Raw genomic sequence first — 20,445 nt, 5'->3', positions numbered from 1 at the left:
CAGTCTAATGAAGTAATCACTCATGACCTGTAAGTACTTGACCTCCACATTGAAAAATTAACTTGACTGACACGGCACAAGACATTGAGATCCTGGCACAACGTTTCGCTTAACTAGTCTCCTGCAATTTGAAAAAGCATGACCATTTTTTTTTTTTTTTTTTTTTTTTTTTTTTTAATTATGCAGTCCTAAATTAGCTAAATTAGTAAAAACAGATACAAAAAAAACCCCAACATGTCCAAAGCTAAACTCCTTCAACTGTGAAAGAAAGCAGCACATCACTCCAGTTCAGACTCAAAGATGACATTCTCATTAGAGCCATGTATTTGTGTCTCTGAATATGTTTTCCTTGTCACATGCTTTAAAAAAATCGAGCTCCCCATTCAGATGGGGAGCTATGAAGGGGGGGGCACATCTAATTTTAAACTTGTTTGAATGCAATATCAGAGTTAAACAGGGGTCACTGAAACACAACCAATACACACATACAGGCTATACTACAGTGCACATATCGTACATACATTACAGTTTAGAGTGTAGTCACAAAGGTAAACAGTTCTTCTCATTAATGTCTAAAATCACACAAATCTAAACTGCCATTTACCAATTACATCTGGAAACTTGCAAAAATAGCACTTTTTTAAAAATAAAAAAAACAAGCCCAATAAAGTAAAACGTGTGTGTAAATGATTGACAAGCTATTCAAAACATATTTAAAATTCAATGAGGAAATATTAAAAAGCCAGAGGCTAGGGCTTACTTTACTTTTCAATAAAAAAGTGAAGCAAAAGTTAAAATACAGAACACCAGGCATGCATTTAGCAATCAGTGCAGACTGACAGCTCCTATAAATTTTAGGCTTCTAAAAGTTAGAAACAATCCTTATTCCAAAACTCTCTTGACCTGATAAATCTGTTTTTCTTTCATGAACTCTTAACGGCAGTACACACACAACACCCAGCAGAACTTTTACACTGAGCTGCAGAAAATAAAACGAGCGTGGTCCCCGAGCGGCTCAACAGGCTGCGTGGTGTGCAGCTTGAGTCCACAATCAGGGGAGTGCAGGTTGGCGCCCTGGCTGTGCGATGTCGCCAGTCTTTGCTGGAGATTTCGAAGGGAATGTTGCACTGACTCTGGTGCTCCAGCGGGATAGGGAGGCAAAACCGTAAGGGACTGCTGTTTCTCCTCATCTTGCTAAAGCAAACCCTGCTGCCCAGGTGCCCAGCAAGCTCAAAAGCAGACACCTGCAGGGATGGCCTTTGTCCTCCAGAAGCCGGTAGCTTACTGACATCTGCTCTCAAGTTCCTGGGTGTAGAAGAGGAAGCTGGCTTGGTCAGGGGTCGTACAGTTCCCTTGAGCTGTGTGGGGAACTGCTGTGGTGACGGGAGAAAATAATTGGACATTCTAAATTTGGGGGAAAATTGGGAGGGAAAATAATTGGGCACTCTAACTTAAAAAATAAAAAAAAAAGTAAAACGAGAATATTAATTGTATGTATGTATCCATTAACTAGAAATATTTGAAAAAAGATTGAAGTGGTAAACAACAAGATGGATGAATTGAAGGAGGAGCATTTAACCCTGTAATCTTTATCTGTATAATATAGCGACAGTAAGGCAGCCATCAGTCCCGGACGTGACATAAGCAGATCGCATTGTTCAAAGACTAGCAAGCAAGTTAAAAAATAATACCAAACACAGTCTATGCTGTGAATTTATGTACAGGGTGCATGTTGTATTGATATAATTACAGTATCTCTAAAGATAAGTAGGCTTAGACAGGTTAGTATTGCAATGGGATACCCTCAAAGAACAGCTGGTATTTTGGCCAGCATTAGGGCATTACGAGAAAGTGCACGCTCCCATTTTGAGGCAAAGTTCCACCAATGCACCAGCATTGTTAAGGGATAAAGAGCGAATGGAATTTCTGCCTCACCTTCCCGATAAGAAGGGAGGCAGCATTCTCTATCTAGAATCTCTGAGCCTTTTTGTGAATTGGACCCCATACTAAACTACAGCAATAAAACAAATCAGAGGCAGCCGCAGAAGTGGATTTATGACAGGTCTTGTATCGCTGAAAAGTTTAATAGAGGCCTGCAGGTTCATCCAGCTGGGTGGTTACATGAGAACAACATACAATCTAACACTCCAGAATGTACCAAACGTGACATTTCCCTTTCTGCTCCGGTCCTCAGTAAGCAGCTAAGAGTCTCAACTGTCCAACAAAACAGAAATCTTCAATTCTGTACGGAAACAACCATTGAAACAGAATAGCAAAAGAAGGCTTGATCACAATAACAAGTATAGCTCAATCCATACTGCTATAACATAACCCAGACCAGTTCCCCTGGGGAAATGTATAAATTATACAGGAATAAGATATCAGCCTGGCTCCAACTTTATACAGGATTTTGCGTTTCTTTTTAGACCCGAGGGGATCAGAATTGTAAAAATCCCAAACGGTGGGACTTATTTAAGTATTATATAACTCTAACTGAAGCAGATGAGACCTAGTTGATCAGGCTTTTTATTTTTCTTTTCAAAATAAACCCAACTGAAGTCCCCCCCCCACCACCCCCCCAAATACAGAAAGAAGGTAGGAAATGTGGTTGTGACACCCCCAACTTGTGTTCTGTACTTGCATGGTCTCTCCATTATATAATATGTACCTGTGATCAACCTCAAAGAAAAAGTGGAAAAACAAACAGGTGCTTTGTCCCCAATCAAAATGCAAACAGTACACGCAAAAAAAAATTAAAACTTTCTCAATGTCTAACAAAGTTCAGGTGAACTTGATCGACTTGATCCAGAGATTCAATTGCTCACTGAAACCAGAGATGTCAACTGATGCAAAAAGTGAGATGGATTTCAATTGTACTTGCCTTTTTTTTTTTTTTTGCTTCAAAATGTCCTGTCTCACCATTCCAATGGCTTTATAGGAGTACAGCAGTGGAACTTGACACTTGAATACGTCCCTATACTGCAGTGGCTGTTATAAACTCCCGACCTGTCACTGCAGGCTGGGGTCTGGGGCTACTTCTGTTCTCAGGGATGACATAAAAAGTCTGTGAGTCTCCAGAGGGAGCCAGAACAAACAGGCGCAAGAGAAGCAGGTTGACTGGAGTCTGCCAGTGACTGACAATGAGACGAGGCTAGTCTCTGAGAACCAGATGTCCTCGCCGGCTTCCAGTCGGCAAGTGGCAGGATATGCCCTGCACTTCCCATGTTATCACAGTTTGCATCATGTTTAAATCTCAGGTCCCCACCCTAGGAGCAAACTAAAGTAAACAAAAGGAGTTTTAACAGCCGGCTGCTTCCCATCCAGCTGAAGTAGATACAGACACGATGGCAAATTTCCTGCAAAGAGTATTATACAGCCCGATCTCCTTGTTCTTCTCTACTAAGTGATTACAATCAGGTAACCGTGGCCCTTCAGGTATTAGGACAGAATGGGCGGTGGAGCTCAATACAGACCAGCTCTGCAGTAGTCAACGCACCTAATCTTGCTGACCATCTACAAGCACACTCGCCGAATTGAAATGTTCCATGATAATTGTGATTTACTATACAGATCTGCTTGTTAAAGCAAACCAAAGCCAAGGGCTGTTATACCTTTCTGGAGACGGAATGGAGTACAAGACACTGATAGGAAGGTGTACCTGTGTTTGCGTCATGGCTCTCTCCACTCGGCGTGAGCTTCCTTTCTCCAGCTTTGTCCTGAGCATCAGGGTCGTCACTTCTACGGACCAGAACTTTGGCTGGGAGAGCAAGCACTGAAACAAAAACAAAGCAGTTAGCCTACATGATACATCGACACACAATCCTGCAGATCGGTTAGTGTGCACAAAATTACTTTTAGCTTTTAATGACTAACTTAACCTGCAAAATATACATATGTAAACATGTCATGCAAGATCACATTACTCAGTGGTTAAATGCAAGCTGTACCAAACAAAGCCCCTTATATGGAAGTGTCTGTTTCTGATCGCTCCACTGTGTGTATACCTGCACTAGGAATCTGCTTCCCATATTGCCCCCTGGTTCACTGTGAGTGACTAATGCAAACAGTCTGTACTGTTGGAAGAAGGTCAGATGTTTAAACATGTAAGCTGCAGTATTTTAAATGCACACAATAGCTAGTTCCATGCACCTGTTTATGTCCAGTAGATCTACAAACAATGCACTGGGGCACTTCATTCTGAGACCTACATTGTGAATAGAAGTGCTCAACAGGTAAGATTTATAGAATTATTTTGTTGGCTACAACCCCTTTAAAAGGCTCAGGTTACTCTGCAAAGTCAAAGTTTGGAGCTGAGAAATCACACGATTGCAAACCTGACAGGTTTAAAAGTGTAGTGTCAAGAGTGTTATTACACATTTACCTGCAATTATATATTGGAAGTCTAAAGTTGGTTCTGTACCAGTAAAGTAAGAATATCATCTGTGTTGCTTCCACTTACAGCAGGTGACCTCACATAGCAACAAAACTAAATCAAAAGATGTGAAACCACAACAGCAGATTATCTATTGCTTCAGTACCTACAATATTTAGTTTAAAATGGGAGGGTTGTTAAATTCTTTTCTTCATCACAATTTTAAACAGGCTTGACTGTAATACCGACAAGACGGTAAAAGGCTAGAGGAGATTAAGCTAACAGACTATTAAGGTATATTCAGAACTAGCTTTCCTTCCTTGTGAAAACTTTAAAAGAAATGCAATGCCAAGACGACCATACGTTGTGATTTTTTAAAATTCAAGAACTGACAGATTTGAATTTATATCATTTGGAATGCAGAGAACAGGTCATATCACAAAGGCAGTACATTACTTCAGACTCTGGTAGATTTACATGCCAGACCCTCTGTCACAAACTGCAACGGCCACTTCTTCAGTTACTCATGCTCTTTCCAAGCATAACAACAAAGCGGGCTAGGGAAATGGCACTATGAAGCCTGCCTGTAATATACACCAAAAGGGTTAAGCACAGGTGATCTTTATCATGTGCGAATGGGCTTCCGAAAATGGCTCCCCCTTGTTGTAAGCACACTGGGACTACTATCAGACAGGTCAGTGCTATTAAAAAAAAAAAGACTTCTCTCTTTTTTCACCACCTCAGACTGACTTATGGCTTTCATGTGCTTCCAAACCTGAGGAAACCCAAATCTGCGCGAAACTGTTTGACATCACCAGTCACCCTCAAATCTTTAAAAAAGGACAGCGCTGAGCAAGGATTTCCTTCTTGCGTTACACTGGTCTGTGTGGCAGACAGTGCGACGAGGGAGAAACGTGAGAAAGGAGATCAGTTTCCATGTCAGTACATTCCCTATAGGGTTCTGTTTACCTACCCACCATTAGTAACAAAAGGTTTCCCTTTCACACAGAAGCAATTCCACCTCATTTATTTGCATCTTCCTCCGGAGCCCCACTATATTTAGAGCGTTCCTACCAGACGTTTCTCAGCTAAAGGGTTTGTTTAAAGGTCTCCACACACCGGACGCCATGCGATTTGTCCTACCACATTGTGCAAATTACTATTGTTTACTAACCAACCTCTAACACATAAAATGCAAATACAACCCTATCTCATTGGCAGCTCACTGTTCAGCTGCGGTAGTGATTCACTCTTTTTATTGAATTAGCCTGTAGACATTTGCGTATAGTTAACATCAATATACTTTTATACATTCCATTGCTATGAGTTATTGTTTATATATATTTTAAAGACCAAGTTAAAAATGATGGCTACATGTTCTTCGGAATTGCTTGAGCATCTGAACTGTATGTGTGTAGTAGCCAACTGAGCACCACACTGTATTGAGTAATGAATTAACTGCCTTGCATGTCTCTCCTGGCACAAGTGTATTCTTTCTACCCATCAAGTGCATTCCCTCCCTCTCTCTGTAAAATAAAAATGCACTCCCCTAGTCACATAATATTGGTCCGCAGGGACTTCTTGCACATGTTTTGTTTTATAAAAGCAGAAAAGCCCCAGCAATATATTTAATCTGTGCCTAGGGGATAAGGGTAAAGTGAGATTTCTCACCTTTTGTTAGAATTCCAATCATGTAATTCAAGACTGGGTATTATTCGGCCAAACAAAGAATACATCTCACTTGTCTATCGGCAAGATAGGCCATATGAAGCATATCAAGGAAAACAAATAAAAGTGAGAAAAATAGAGGGATAAAAAAAACAATAAAAGAAGGTGGTTGACTATTTACTTCATGTTTTATGTTTTTGTTTCACTACCCATTTGTAAGATAATCATCACGCCTTCAGGACACATACTCATTCAAATCAAATCATTCTTTATACGTTCCTCAACAGGAAATAAAGATCCAATTGAAATGCTTATTTCCAGTAATATTTAGAGTCCCTTAAACACAGTTACGTTGCTTTGCATTTCTATCACATTTAACATTCTTTCACCTGACCTTATACATTGCACTACTATGGAAAGTTACTCTATATGTCCATGCCAGCACTTAAGAACTGAATGATGCTATCTGTAAAGCTAAAACATATGGATGGATAGATAAGAAGGCTGGAAACCTTAACATTTACCACCCACAATGTAGGGAAAAATAAATGAAGAAAAGCAACTGATGAACTATAAACAAACTATTTTAATAAGAAGCTACAATGTTTTGGTTTATGTACTGTATTTAAATATAGAATATACAATGTAAACAATCACAGAGCCCTGTAAATACTCCACGGATGAGGATACCCTAATTAACTACGAGCCCCAAAGAGGGTCGTTTAAGGCTGTCCTTATGGAGTGAGACAACAACAGCACTACATGAATGTTCATGGAGTATTCTTTTAATATAACATGTACAGTGCATGAAGTATGTTTATACCTAAATTTAAACAACTGAATTCTGAGAATGACTTTCCTTTAATCATGCCCTTCATCTACACAGCAACAGCACATAGTTTGGAACACTGCATTTCATATATATATATATATATATATATATATATGTCACCTTTTTGCTCGCCACACAGGCTCTCACGGGTTCTTCTACCTTCCGAATCACGACCCAACACACAGGATTCTACTGAAACAGCGCTCACGCGCGCTTTTAATAAACACAAAACAAACACCTAGCTCCTATTTGGAGCACTCACTAAACATAAACAGGAACCTAACTATCACGCAGGACGGCTAAACCGTTTACCTGCCACAAACATTCAAAAACACACCCTTACACAATACCTCAATACGACTGCTCACTCACACAGTCGGGCTCTTCTCTCAGCAGCAGCCTAGAACAGACTGGCTGCCTCTTAAATACCCTGCACCTGGCTCTAATTTACAATTACCACCAGGTGCAGGGGATTACTAAACAATAAAACAATTACACAATTAAACCCCATAACACCCAAATGAGCAGTCTCACAAGGTTTTTAGCAGGGAAGGATTTTAACCCCCTCCCTGCTATCTCACAATATATATATATATATATATATATATATATATATATATATATATATATATATATATATATATATATATATATATATACACACACACACACACACACACACACACACATACCTCTGGAAAAAATTAAGGGACCACTGCAAAATTATTAGTTTCTCTGGTTTTACTATTTATAGGTATGTGTTTGGGTAAAATGAACATTTCTGTGTTATTCTATATACTACTGACAACATTTCTCCCAAATTCCAAATATAAATACTGTCATTTAGAGCATTTATTTGCAGGAAATGACAACTGGTCAAAATAACAAAAAAGATGCAGTGTTGTCAGACCTCGAATAAAGCAAAGAAAATAAATTCAGATTAATTTTTAAACAACACAATACTAATGTCTCAAGTTAGGAAGAGTTCAGAAATCAATATTTGGTGGAATAACCCTGATTTTCAAGCACAGCTTTCATGCATCTTGGCATGCTCTACACCAGTCTTTCACATTGATGTTGGGTGACTTTATGCCACTCCTGGCGCAAAAATTCAAGCAGCTTGGCTTTGTTTGATGGCTTGTGACCATCCATCTTCCTCTTGATCACATTCCAGAGGTTTTCAATGGGGTTCAGGTCTGGAGATTGGGCTGGCCATGACAGGGTCTTGATCTGGTGGTCCTCCATCCACACCTTGATTGACCTGGTTGTGTGGCATGGAGCATTGTCCTGCTGGAGAAACCAATCCTCAGAGTTGGGGAACATTGTCAGAGCAGAAGGAAGCAAGTTTTCTTCCAGGACAACCTTGTACTTGGCTTGATTCATGCACCCTTCAGCACCCCCAGATGAGTCCAATTTTCAGCTTTGCCCAACACCTGGTCGTCTAATGGTTAGACAGAGACCTGGAGAGGCCTACAAGCCACAGTGTCTCGCACCCACTGTGAAATGTGGTGGAGGATCGGTGATGATCTGGGGGTGCTTCAGCAAGGCTGGAATCGGGCAGCTTTGGCATGAGTCACTCGGCAGTACTCAATGTGAAAAAGTTACTCATAGCTGGATCTCTATACACTTGTAAAAATCTATAAATCTTGATATATACACAATAGGTTTCAATGTATCAGATTTTCCTCTACAAGTGAGTGAAGGAGGGGTAATCACGAGTAGCTGAGATAACATGAGATCAGTGGCAACCAAATACATCAAGCAATCAATGAGGCAAACTGCTTTTTGGACTGCTCCCCAGGAAACCTTTCTTTTACTTTCTCCTTCTACTACTGTGCTACCAAGTGTCCTTTCAGCAACTGACAACTTATTGTACATAGTGGGATCAAATAGGGATTTTTTATGTTGTGACTGGGTTGGTAAATTCTAAAAGGCTGTGTGGTCCAGCAGTTAAAGAAAATGGCTTGTAACCAGGGAGGGCCCGATTCACATCCTGGCTCACTCATTGTGTGATCCTGAGCAAGTCACTTATCCTCCTTGTGCTCTGTCTTTCGGGTGAGACGTTGTTGTAAGTGACTCTGCAGCTGATACATAGTTCACACACCCTAGTTTCTTTAAGTCGTCTTTGATAAAGGCATCTGCTAAGTAAACAGATAATAATAATAATAGTAATTAATAATAATAATAATAATAGTAATAATAATAATAATAGTTTCCTAAAAGGTTAAAGCAAAATGTACATGTCCTGCACGCTGCTAGTATGTGACATCAACAGGACTTACAAAAGTGTAGAGGTCCCTTTTCAACATCCTTGCAGGAAATTTAACAGGGCTACCAATAAACAACAAATTGGATCATAAAACGCAACATTTGCAGTCATGCTGAGTTTGTGAATGAAAATCTGTTCTTCCACACCAGGTATGTGCAGCAGCATACCTGACAGTCTAGCTACCAACTTTGCAAAAATAGCACCACTGTTTTATTGAGTTTGTTTAGAAATAGTACTCCACGCTACAGGTATAATATAGTTAGGGCCTTTCTTTTTCAGTTTTTATTAATTGTACTTTTCGGTGCTTTTTTTTTTTTTTTTAGCTATTTTCGAGTTTTATGTAAATAATTATTTTTAGCACTTTGGTTTTTGTATGAAATTAGTGTTTTCGGTTACTTTCCAAAATTCTGTTTTAAATCCTCCGTATCTTAACTGTAATACAGCTTTAAATCCCGCTAACAAGCCTCCATCCTGATTGTAATCTCGTTTTAAATCTTGCAAGCAGAATCTCCAATAGAAATGTAAGAATGTGCTGTCACTCAGTAGTTGGGGCGGGTTTAAAGCATCCAGAACAAATCAATGAAGTCAAGAAGGCGGAACATTGCCCAGCAGCACTGGGAAATGTATTTATTATTATTTTTGTAGTAGTTTTTATTTTTTAATGGGAAAAGGGTAAAGCTAAAGTGAATTGATTAACCATTACCACAGTTTTTGCCAGTGTTTATTGTCTATCAACCAATTTCATATTTTTTGTATCAGGGGTGTTTTTTCAGTAAAAACCAAAAATAAGAAGCCCTAAATATAATGCATCAGTGAGCACATTATTGGAGCATGTAACACTATCTGTAGGTATGGGCACACACTGACACCAAGGATAATAAGATAACAGTTGTTTTGTTTTTTAAGCAGAAATATAAAGACTGCTTTTATGTGTGACTATATAAGGGAGTTCCATTTTTATATTTCTTCAGTAACCAACACTGATTTTTTATTTTTTTTTTAAATACTGTACAATAATTCCAATTTGCAGCTGATACAATAAGTAATTTGATGATTCTGAAAATCCCTTAGCTATCCCCATTTCATCATCACACATTTTCAGCTGTACCTGCTGTAGTCTTTCTTCTCCTATTTATCAGAAACTATTCTACCAAAACAACATAGAGCAGAAAGAGTATCATATTTTCTAACACTCATGGTGCGCGTAGGTCTTTTATCTCTGCATGGGGGAGTACTATACCAGCCTCATTATCTGATCTTGGTACTAATATAGCACCCTGGCTGCTGAATTTTCCCCAGAAATCTTTGTGAAGATTCATACGAAGCTTACACTGCCGATATGAAATTAGCTTCAAGCCTTTTTGCTTTCATTTCCAGCCAAGAAGCTAATCCTCGCTCTTTAAAACAACATTTCAGCACAACAGGTGGAAGTCCATCACAGTGCCTCCCACCCACACCACCCCCATTAAACAACAACATTCCCACAACCATCTCAGGAGGCAGCATTCAACTGCTCAGGGGTTTTTAATCAGGAGGGTATTTTTACAACAGTACTTGTTTAGACTCCAACAGTTGCTACATAGGTCAGACGAAGCTAAACATAGCAAAAAAAACAACAAAAAATATTCAACTTTCATTACAGACTGCTGAACAAAAATAGTTGAACCCTCTCCCCACAGAAACAAAGAAGATTTTCAATAGTAACCCTGTAGATCAGGGGTTTTCAACCGGGGGTACGCATACCCCTGAGGGTACTTCTAAGGGTGATAAGGGGCATTCAGAAATGCACCTATATAAATTCAAGTAAAAGAAAATAATGATCTTGACGGTATTATATATTCTCTCTAAACCATTCTGCAAATGTATTTAATTTTTGTTTAGCAACTTAAACTGAACCGCAGATAAAAAAAAAACAAACAAAAAAAAAAAAAACACACACAGAATCTATCACATCCATACTTTCCACCTGTACGCAAGCATAATTTCGATTGAGTGGATTTCCACTCTGATATCGGTGGGTGAAACAGAGGTCTGGTGATTCTGGTTGTGGAGAGCGCTCTGTCCTGCTAATTAACTTTGCCGTTTTCAGCTTGTCATATAATTAAATACTAATCAGGGAAGCACAATATTACGGCATTTTTTAGAAGTATAAATGCTCCAGTAAACATAAATAATAATCACAATACTCATACTTTGACGGATTTAGTTTTATTTATTACCGCGGCTGTATTTTTAGTAATAGCAATAGCGGCTTGTTGAAATGGATACATTTCTTACAAAATGAAAATTAAGGAAAAAAACACAAGAGTACAGAAAGTGCAAAGCGACAAAGTTACACCGAATCCCATTGGATCATTTTTATGTTGGCTTTAATTAACAAGTTAGTTATTATAGTTTTATCTTGAGATTAATGTTTTTCATATTGTAAACATTTTTTTACAATATTGTAAAACAGCAAACTGGGAAGTAAATGGTAACATGATAAACATTTACAGTTCATATATTCTGCAATATTTATAATAACTTTGATGAATAGAAAGCGAATACAAATGTTTCCAAAGAGATTCCTAAATACTAAAATCTGCATCCAAAGACTTTAAAAGTTTTAAGAACTAGGCCTACTGTTTAGTATACTGTCCTAAACCAGCAGTTTGTCAGTCGCAAACTGTTGTGACCTAAATTAAAGATTAAATACATGGGGAAAAAAAGATAGAATAATGAGATTATTCTGTCTTTTATTCCAACAGTAGTACCATTCAGTCGAGTGAAAATTGTAAAGGGGTACTTGAGCTGAAAACTCCAGGCAGAATGAGGAGAAGCAGTTTCAAATAAAGGTTGAAAACCATTGCTGTAGATAACACAAACAAAAAATGGAAAAGTGCAGCTGTTTTTGATACAGTATATTTAACTTTAATAACAAACGTAGACAATTTAAGTGCACCAAAGTAATTCAATTGTATTACTGAAGTCTTAACATTTTTAGTTTCCTTTTTTTATTTAAACAAATTGTGCAAACTTTGCACCAGAGCAACATTTTGGTGATGTGGCCTTATCATACTATATCTTTGGTGACTGTGGACTTTCTCTGCATTGCAACAATAGACACAAAGAGTTTCATATTTATGCTAAAGTGCATTGTATTTTATTTTTTATTGGTATGATGTAACACACCTTAGAATATCTACTTTATACTGATCCTTTAAAGGATATAAAGCTAATAGTACATTGATTTAACTTTAAATTCAGTATTATTCACTAGGAAAGAAGACATATACTACATTTAATTGCACCTTCCGAGGATCTCGGACCAATGTGTCACCACAGGTACAGCTTCAGAAAATAACCTTGAAATATCATGCAATTTCTGCAGGAAGATAAGTCTGCCCTCTGGGTTTAGGTCACTTACTTTGATTAACAAATTTAGCAACACAAACATTTATTTTTGAGTATACATTATATTTTTGAAGCTGTTAATAAAAATATGCAGGGTTTATTTTTAGTAACAGCAATTTAGAGATAAGGAAATGCTGCACCATTAATTTCCTAGTTTTAGGTATTTATTTTCAAGGTTGGCAGGCAGTGTTCAATCCTTAATATTATGCTATTCTCCCATCTCTTTACCTAGGCAACAAAACCTAACATTGTGAAAGGAATCCACAGTGGGCCATTCCCCATGCCAATAAAAGTGGCTGATCCACTTTAACAGACCATTACCTTACTAATATATATATATATATATATATATATATATATATATATATATAATATATATATATATAAAACAGACACACACACACACTGATATTGTTTAGGGTCCATGACCCAGTTTCATTGGCCTTATTAGTGACATTTCTAACTGTGAAGGGTCCACTAAAGTTTAACCAATCATATATATGTATTTTTCCCTTGCTGTTCACCAGACCAGAACATTATAATGTATCTGTGTCATGCACTTCAGAGGCACCATATATTTCAAATGTGACTTGTTTTACTCCTCGGTTTCCAGTTCCAGTTCATGTTCGGTTTTCCTTCCCAGTCTCCTGACACAAAAACATGACTTGAATTTCTTGACAAGGCAACGCTGTTCAAAAACTGGCAATGTTCTCACATTTCTATATCCAAATTGCGCTATTGAAATAACGGCCTGCCAACAATGTCAACTTTGAACTTAAAATTTTATTTAGTTTCTACCAGAGCAAGCTGGAACCCTTAATTTAAAACAGTTTTTTAAAATTATTTTTGTTTGTTGTACGTCAAACCTATTCCTTTATACCTCAATTACATAAAGCAATAAAATGTGCTGCCTGAAACAAGGAATAAACAAAAAAGACTATTTTCAGCAGACCAGATGAGGTAGGAAACTGTACACGCAATCTGTATCAACCTATACAATTTATTATATGATCTAATAACTCTTTGTCTGGGAGAACATTAATATTAGATTACTGTATTTGGTGTATGTGATTATGTACATATACCAGACTGGTCTGAGAATGGCTACAGGGAGTTCAGTCTTAAGACATTAGCTCATATTTCTCATAACTAGAAACACGTTAAATATTCTTTTATCCAGTAGCACAGGGTCATCCCACACATGTAGCTGCAGAGTTCACTGTAGACTTCTCATATTCCAAACACTCATTTCTTTACACATTTCACAATCAATATTTTAAACACAATGCTAAATCACTTCTGGTGAAATATTAATGAACTGTAGAAACATTTCTATTACGGGTAGCAATCTTCTTGCAAAATACAGTCAATCCGGTTCTCAGAGTTACTGGGTGATTAATCTAATACTATCAACTTGAATGAAGAGTATCCAAGTTTAAAAGGGACCACAGGGTGCCCAGCTATCCAGAGCATGTGTGACAGTTTACTTATGAGGGGAAGACAACAGGCATAATAAAGAAATGGAACCCTGATTTGAGGGCACTGCTGTTGGCAAGGTTGAGCCGCAGGCAAGGGCACTACCGTACAGACAAGGTCAACTACAGCACTAAGGTAATGTCTGATCAGGGGATCATTGTGATTAAAAAATAGTAAACGTTGCCTTTATTGTTTTTTTTGAAAATCTTTAACTTGCAGGTGTATCTTTTCAGTGTTTTTCTTTTCTTCTGTTTCGATTTTTTAAAGCTAAGCATTCTATTTGAAAGTTCTTCGGTCAGCTTCCTGTAATGCAGCTTCCTGGTTGGTGGATGAAAGTACTGAAGTTTCTATTAACTCAATCAAAAACGACCAACACGGTGCACTGAAAGTCATGCACACTACTTAACAACACTCCCCACACATTGGGTCACAACCCACTTAACACAATGCTGGTTATAATAACATTACAATAATCATACATACTTTTGCAATGTTTGCTTTAGGGATGGCAAAAAGCCAATTTTCCCTTGTAGACACCCTTTCTGTCAAATATGCCCTTTTCAAAATTTGTTTTCTGGGATGGCCTTTGGTAGGGTATCAATCTCAAAGGCACTGATTTACACAGACAGTGTGTTTTTGTGGGGGAGGGGGAGGGGTGTAATCTACAAGCATGGACTAGACTCATCTGTCAAAGGGAATATCAATATTTCCTTCACAGTGCCTCAGACACACATTGAGGTAATAGAATATTAACAAGCAGTGACAGCTAAAGTAACAGTTTTTGACTTTTATCTTTATTAAGTAAGTCCACAGAAATGTCCATCACTGGGTTTAACAGAAGCTATATTAGAAATTTCAAAACCCCAGGGGCTACTGTGCTCCCACTGTTTCAGATATGAAACAGATGTCTCTTCTCATTGTATTATACTCTGTTGCTAAATCCAATGTGCAGCCGCAGTGTCATAACTGCTGCTCCGCTTCAAAGTAGGCAGTCTAATTGGCTATCCAGCCATCAACCTTAATTTATCATGGCATCCTTCCAGACAGGTCAGGGTCTAGTTTTGACTGCCTCTCGGCTGTATGAATGGCCAAGAACGTTTTTCAATTAAAATCAAGTGCCTGTGGATCTTTAATGACAATGACATAACCCCAGAGGGGGCAAACTTATCTCCATGCAGATATTGCAAGATAGTTTTGTTTTTTTTGTTTCTAAACTGCATATTCCCAGGGCTAGAGAACAGTCAGTCAGCTACCTCTTCAGCTGGACCAGTGGTATTCCCTTGCGACTGTTTCACTCCTGAACCCTGCTATTGCTTAATTATTAATCAACATTTTCCTGACCCTTGTTCCAATCACATATTATTTAACTGAATCTAAGAGGGTCACAGTCAATGCACTTTACATCGCATACAGATCAGAGACGGCTTCACTGTACAGCACTAAGGTCATTTATTTATATTAGTGGTTTTAATTGATTCATGATGAATTCATTAAATCACACCTGTGGGCTTTGCTTGTTTTTAAAAAAAAAAAAAAGATTGATTAATCTTGTCTACTCAAGGGCAGTATCAGAAAACTGTGCACAAAAAAAAAAATATCTTTAAAAATACTTCTAAAGACCTTGGTCAAAGGGCAACTGGAAGGCATACCTGATATCTCAGAATTATGAAATAAAGACTGCAGCATTTGCTCATCTGTGCTTTCCTTTCATGGCTGCACTACAAGTTTATTGTATCAGCTTAGTCACATAAAATAACACCCAATAAATTAAATTTCACTACAACTAGCCTAAATAAAATAACACTTAGTAAGTTACCTTTGCTAATTTGAAACGTGAAAGCTCACAGCACACCAAAAACAGATCTGTTAAATACAACACTCTAGGTTGTAGTGCAACGGGTCATTTACAGTTAATATATACACTATTTAAAAAAAAATTCTTTTAGACATGGCATTTGGCTGAAGGAAATGTAAACGGGCAGTACATGTGATTACCCGTAATTTCCTTTCAACACAAATTAATATCACTAGCAAACAGGTGATTAATTCGAGGGCAGATCATATGACTAATCGATCAATAGAAAATGCCAAGATTAAAACCTCAAATTTATATTGAAGGACTGATCATTTTAATTTTATTTTAGCTGAAGGAAAAGCATGAATTTAATTTAATAAGGTTACATTTTGTAATACTGAGGCATGTGCTGAAAGGGAGGCTTTCTGGTCTACTGAGGATTACCCGGGTCTGGCCTTCATCAGTAAGAAACACAGCGATAGCCATAGAAAAACAGAAAGAAAAGAGCATGGCTACTGGAAACAATGCAGCCCTTTTAAAATCACTCACACTTCATTCATTCACATTCATTGACCAACATCAAATTTACACTGATTTAAAAGGCAATTCACATTGATACGTGCTGAAATACATTCATTGGATATTTGGATTCTAGCCTTTCTGCTCCCAGAAGAGATCAAATATAATGCTACTTTGAGATCTGAATTTGAAATAATATATAAACTTCCACAGTACATTCCACAAGAGAAACAATAATCACAAATAAAACTAAACTAAATGAAATGCACATTACTCTGCAGATAGATCTATCATCAAGAAAGCCTTTTACAACAACTAATACCTTTTTTTTCCCCAATGGGCTCATATAATACTGTACATAACCTCAAGAGACCTACTGAGCTCAGAATGACCTGAAACCCCATGTAAGCATGCATACATTAAAACAAAGTGAACTCTAAACACCCTATCAAACTTTCATCAGACATGTCAGGAAATGCATTAAATCATTTCACTGCCTTGAGCAATCAGACTCACCAATCAAGCTCAGCTGTTTTTGAGCCCCATTGGGAATACAGTACAGTAGATCTACTAAGTGACAGTGAGACTCTTTCTAGGAGCTAAACTAAGGAAAATTTGCAAACATGTTAAAATACAGTGCTCACGGGTTATTTAATTCTATGGCTGTACAGTCACTAGATTAATCTTAATTTATATTGAAGAAGAAGAAAAATAAAATAAAAAGCAAGCTCCATCAATCTGATGATTCTGGCAAGAACCAACGGTAAATGTATTTGATTAAAGCCATGTTAATTTCACTTGCTCCTATAAACCAACAGCTTCTTCAGAAGTTATCTGCAGTGCTAATAAGCTGTCTTCTCAGTTGGAGCAAATTAAATTAACATTTTGGTAGCATTTTGCTTCAATTTATTTACATTTACTTCAATTATAGACTATCAAGAGTTATTCTATGCTAGTTTTGTTTTCAAACTGTATATGAAAACTTATCACTTAATGAACGAAGAAGCATTTAGTCACATCAAAGTATTTTGCTTTAGCTTTTAAACGACTGTCAAAATGCCCTGCTAGTACCTTCTTGATTAATCTACTACTCTCTATGGTACCTTGGAGGTCTATACATTGAAACTTTGGTTGTGAAATGCAATGTGCTGCTGGAGAACAGTCTAAGCATTAATAGTCTTCAGCTATGAAGAATCTGTCAGCTCAGTTGCAATGTGCTGCTTAGCTGAATGCTAACGGAACACTTCGCTCATTACCGTTTAAACATACACAAGAGAAAAAGAATCAAGCAGCAATAAAACCTTTTTTTTTTTTTTTTTTTTTTTTAAGACAGTAAGTCAGGACCCCCATAGCTCTGTTGCAGTATGAAGCAGATGAGAGCTGCATGCATGACAACCATCTAACCAGCCTGCAGATTCAGGGATCCACATGTAGGCTGGGAAGATGCCTGCACACACATTCAACAAGATCACCGGCACGGCACACCAGTCTGCACAAGATCACCAGCACGGCACACACATTCAACAAGATCACCAGCACGGCACACCAGTCTGCACAAGATCACCAGCACGGCACACCAGTCTGCACAAGATCACCAGCACGGCACACACATTCAACAAGATCACCAGCATGGCACACCAGTCTGCATAATCGAGACACATCGCCCGACATTCAGAAGCACATCATCCATGTGTAAAACTACAAAGACGATGTGGATTAGGATTTAGCAAACTCTTTTGGTAGGATTATTATTATTATTATTATGAACTGATGTGTTTATAAAGAAGATACTAAAACAAGTGCACTGTCTACAGCAGGGCTCTCCAACCCTGGTCCTGGAGAGCTACTGTGGCTGCTGGTTTTCATTTCAACCAATCTCTGTTACTTAATTGAACCAATTATTGGCTTAATTAGTCAAGATTAGCAGGGGTTCCAGATCTTTAGCCACTGATGATGTAAAGACACCTATAAAACAGGCTGGATAGGGGCTCTCCAGGACCAGGGTTGGAGACCACTGGTATACAGTAATATAATATTTAAAGAGTTATAGAAACCAGGTTTTTTTTGTTAAAAGATGGAGGAAAAAAAACCTACAAATATGCAAACACTGTACAACATCAAAGGCACTATGACTAAATACGTTTTTGAAACATATCACTAGCTTTCAAAAAAAACTTAATGAACTGCAGAACTTCACAAATGAGAAATGCCATTTTCACAGGTTTAATGACAAAGGATGTAAAACGTAAACTGTCCTAAATGGGAAATCTTTACGGCATCTAAACCTTGAGGCTGGTGATGTTTGACCTTAGTTTTCTCTGTATGCCCTAGGGACACATAACCAGGAAGAAGAACCCTAAAACCCTGTGTATAATATGCACATCCTGTATCATCCCTGTCTACCCTCTATTATACTCTCTGGTGGAATAGTTACATCAGCTTTCATGGGAGTCCTGTAATGGGATAGGTGGGGTTCTTTTAATCGTCGTGGGTTTTAGGCAGGCTTGGCAGCACGATGGTCGGAACGATCTATAGAGGAAGACACACCTGAAGGTTTCTGAAAGCTGTTTCCTTTTGCAGTCTATCCGTGTTCACAGAACACTTGATTTATGGTGCTCTAGCTCATTATACCCCGAAATGGAAATGCCGCAACTCTTTGATTTGCTGCTTAGCTGATTAGGGGATTCTTATAAACAACCAGCCACTGCCAGCCCAAATGATCTCACTCTTTGCCAAGGTTTTATACACAAAGAACAACACGTAGCATATTAAGAAAATCTGTCTTCAATCTCTGCTCCAAGTGCAACTCACGTTCCAACAAAGTACATTCACTCACTGTGCAACCTTATAGTGATCAGACCACCAGGAAGGTGAGGCAAACTAAAGACTGTTGCGACATTCTACCATGTGCTGTAGTCACTAGCACTCTAACCTTGCTGTACAGTTCATGTTTACAGTCACATACAAAAATGATAGAAAAAAATTGATAGAAATGCCAACATCAACCATTCGGTTAAGAATAAAAATCACATACGCCAGTTGCACTGTCAGTTTAGATTCCTTACCCTGTTAAAATAAATCATTTTGGTAAAAAGACTAAATCAACAGAACAGACTACTTGTGTATTTTTTGAATGCTGCAGGCTAGTGTAGCTCAGCTCTCCCTGTGGATGTTTTCTCTGAAAAATCAAATAAATCTAAACAAGGCCAGGGTTTAACCACACAGAAAATACATCAAAGGTTATAAAAAAAGGTTGACTGATCAATTCCATTGTATCTGTCATGTGAGTTACTACAGAGATGACCTCATACAGTACGTGCTGAGACCAGGGCACATACTCTGTGCATACCATCTACTGCCTTCCCACAACTTTTTTTACAAACTGCAAACTATTGATGAATGCCAAAGCTGTCGCAAGGCAATACTGCAGAACGACTGGAATGCTACAAGGCTAAGCATGGCCACCTTGCGCGTTACCATGAAGAATCCCAGTACAAGTAGCTAGGGCTAGAAAATTAAAGGGCAACTCACCTCTACGTTTATGTCATCCCTGAGCCGCCCTTAACACTCTTGTTCCAAAGCTAGGGTTTTGTAGATCCACGACATTCAGTCGATAGAACTGTGTAAAAATATGGCGAATAGCCCGCACCGCTGCATTGCAAATGTCTCTGACAGATGAACCCTGGAATAAAGCCCACGAAGTTGCCATGTACTTGGTGGAATGGGCACTCAGCTTTTCTGGAGGGGTCAAGTTGGCTAGAGAGAGGCTGAACAACAGTACACTGAACTCGTACGCTGTCCCTTGGCAAGCAAACCGCAGGTACCTCCTGTGCCCTGGTCTTATAGGGATATGAAAATAAGCATCTTTCAAGTCCACCGTGATGAACCAGTCGCCTGGCCTGATTGACTACAACAGCTGTTGCATGGTCAACATCTTGAACCTCCGTCGACTCAGATACAGATTGACCTGCCTGAGGTCGAGTTTTGGTCTGAGACGACCATCCCTTTGTCCAGGTGAAGAGGGTGTACTGTTAGCTCTTGAGACACCACAGCATCTCGTGGGTCTGTGACTAACTAAATATTTTGTAAATTACCGTTTTAAGTTGGGTTATTATCATACC

The 20,445-nt window shown here is 38.3% G+C and overlaps 1 protein-coding gene across 1 annotated transcript in view; it reads right to left on the bottom strand.

The window, feature by feature from the left end:
* The window catches only part of ttc27 (tetratricopeptide repeat domain 27), a 107,851-nt gene that overhangs the window by 31,033 nt on the left and 56,373 nt on the right, over positions 1 to 20,445 (bottom strand). The window contains exon 10 of the mRNA XM_041249967.1: positions 3,659 to 3,772. Within this exon, the coding sequence (XP_041105901.1) occupies positions 3,659 to 3,772 (114 nt within the window). The remainder of the gene's footprint in view (positions 1 to 3,658; positions 3,773 to 20,445) is intronic.

The sequence above is a fragment of the Polyodon spathula genome, chromosome 5 (assembly GCF_017654505.1).
Source record: "Polyodon spathula isolate WHYD16114869_AA chromosome 5, ASM1765450v1, whole genome shotgun sequence".
Lineage (NCBI taxonomy): Eukaryota > Metazoa > Chordata > Actinopteri > Acipenseriformes > Polyodontidae > Polyodon > Polyodon spathula.
Note: the sequence above shows the minus strand (reverse complement) of the source record. Positions and strands in the feature narration are given on the sequence as shown.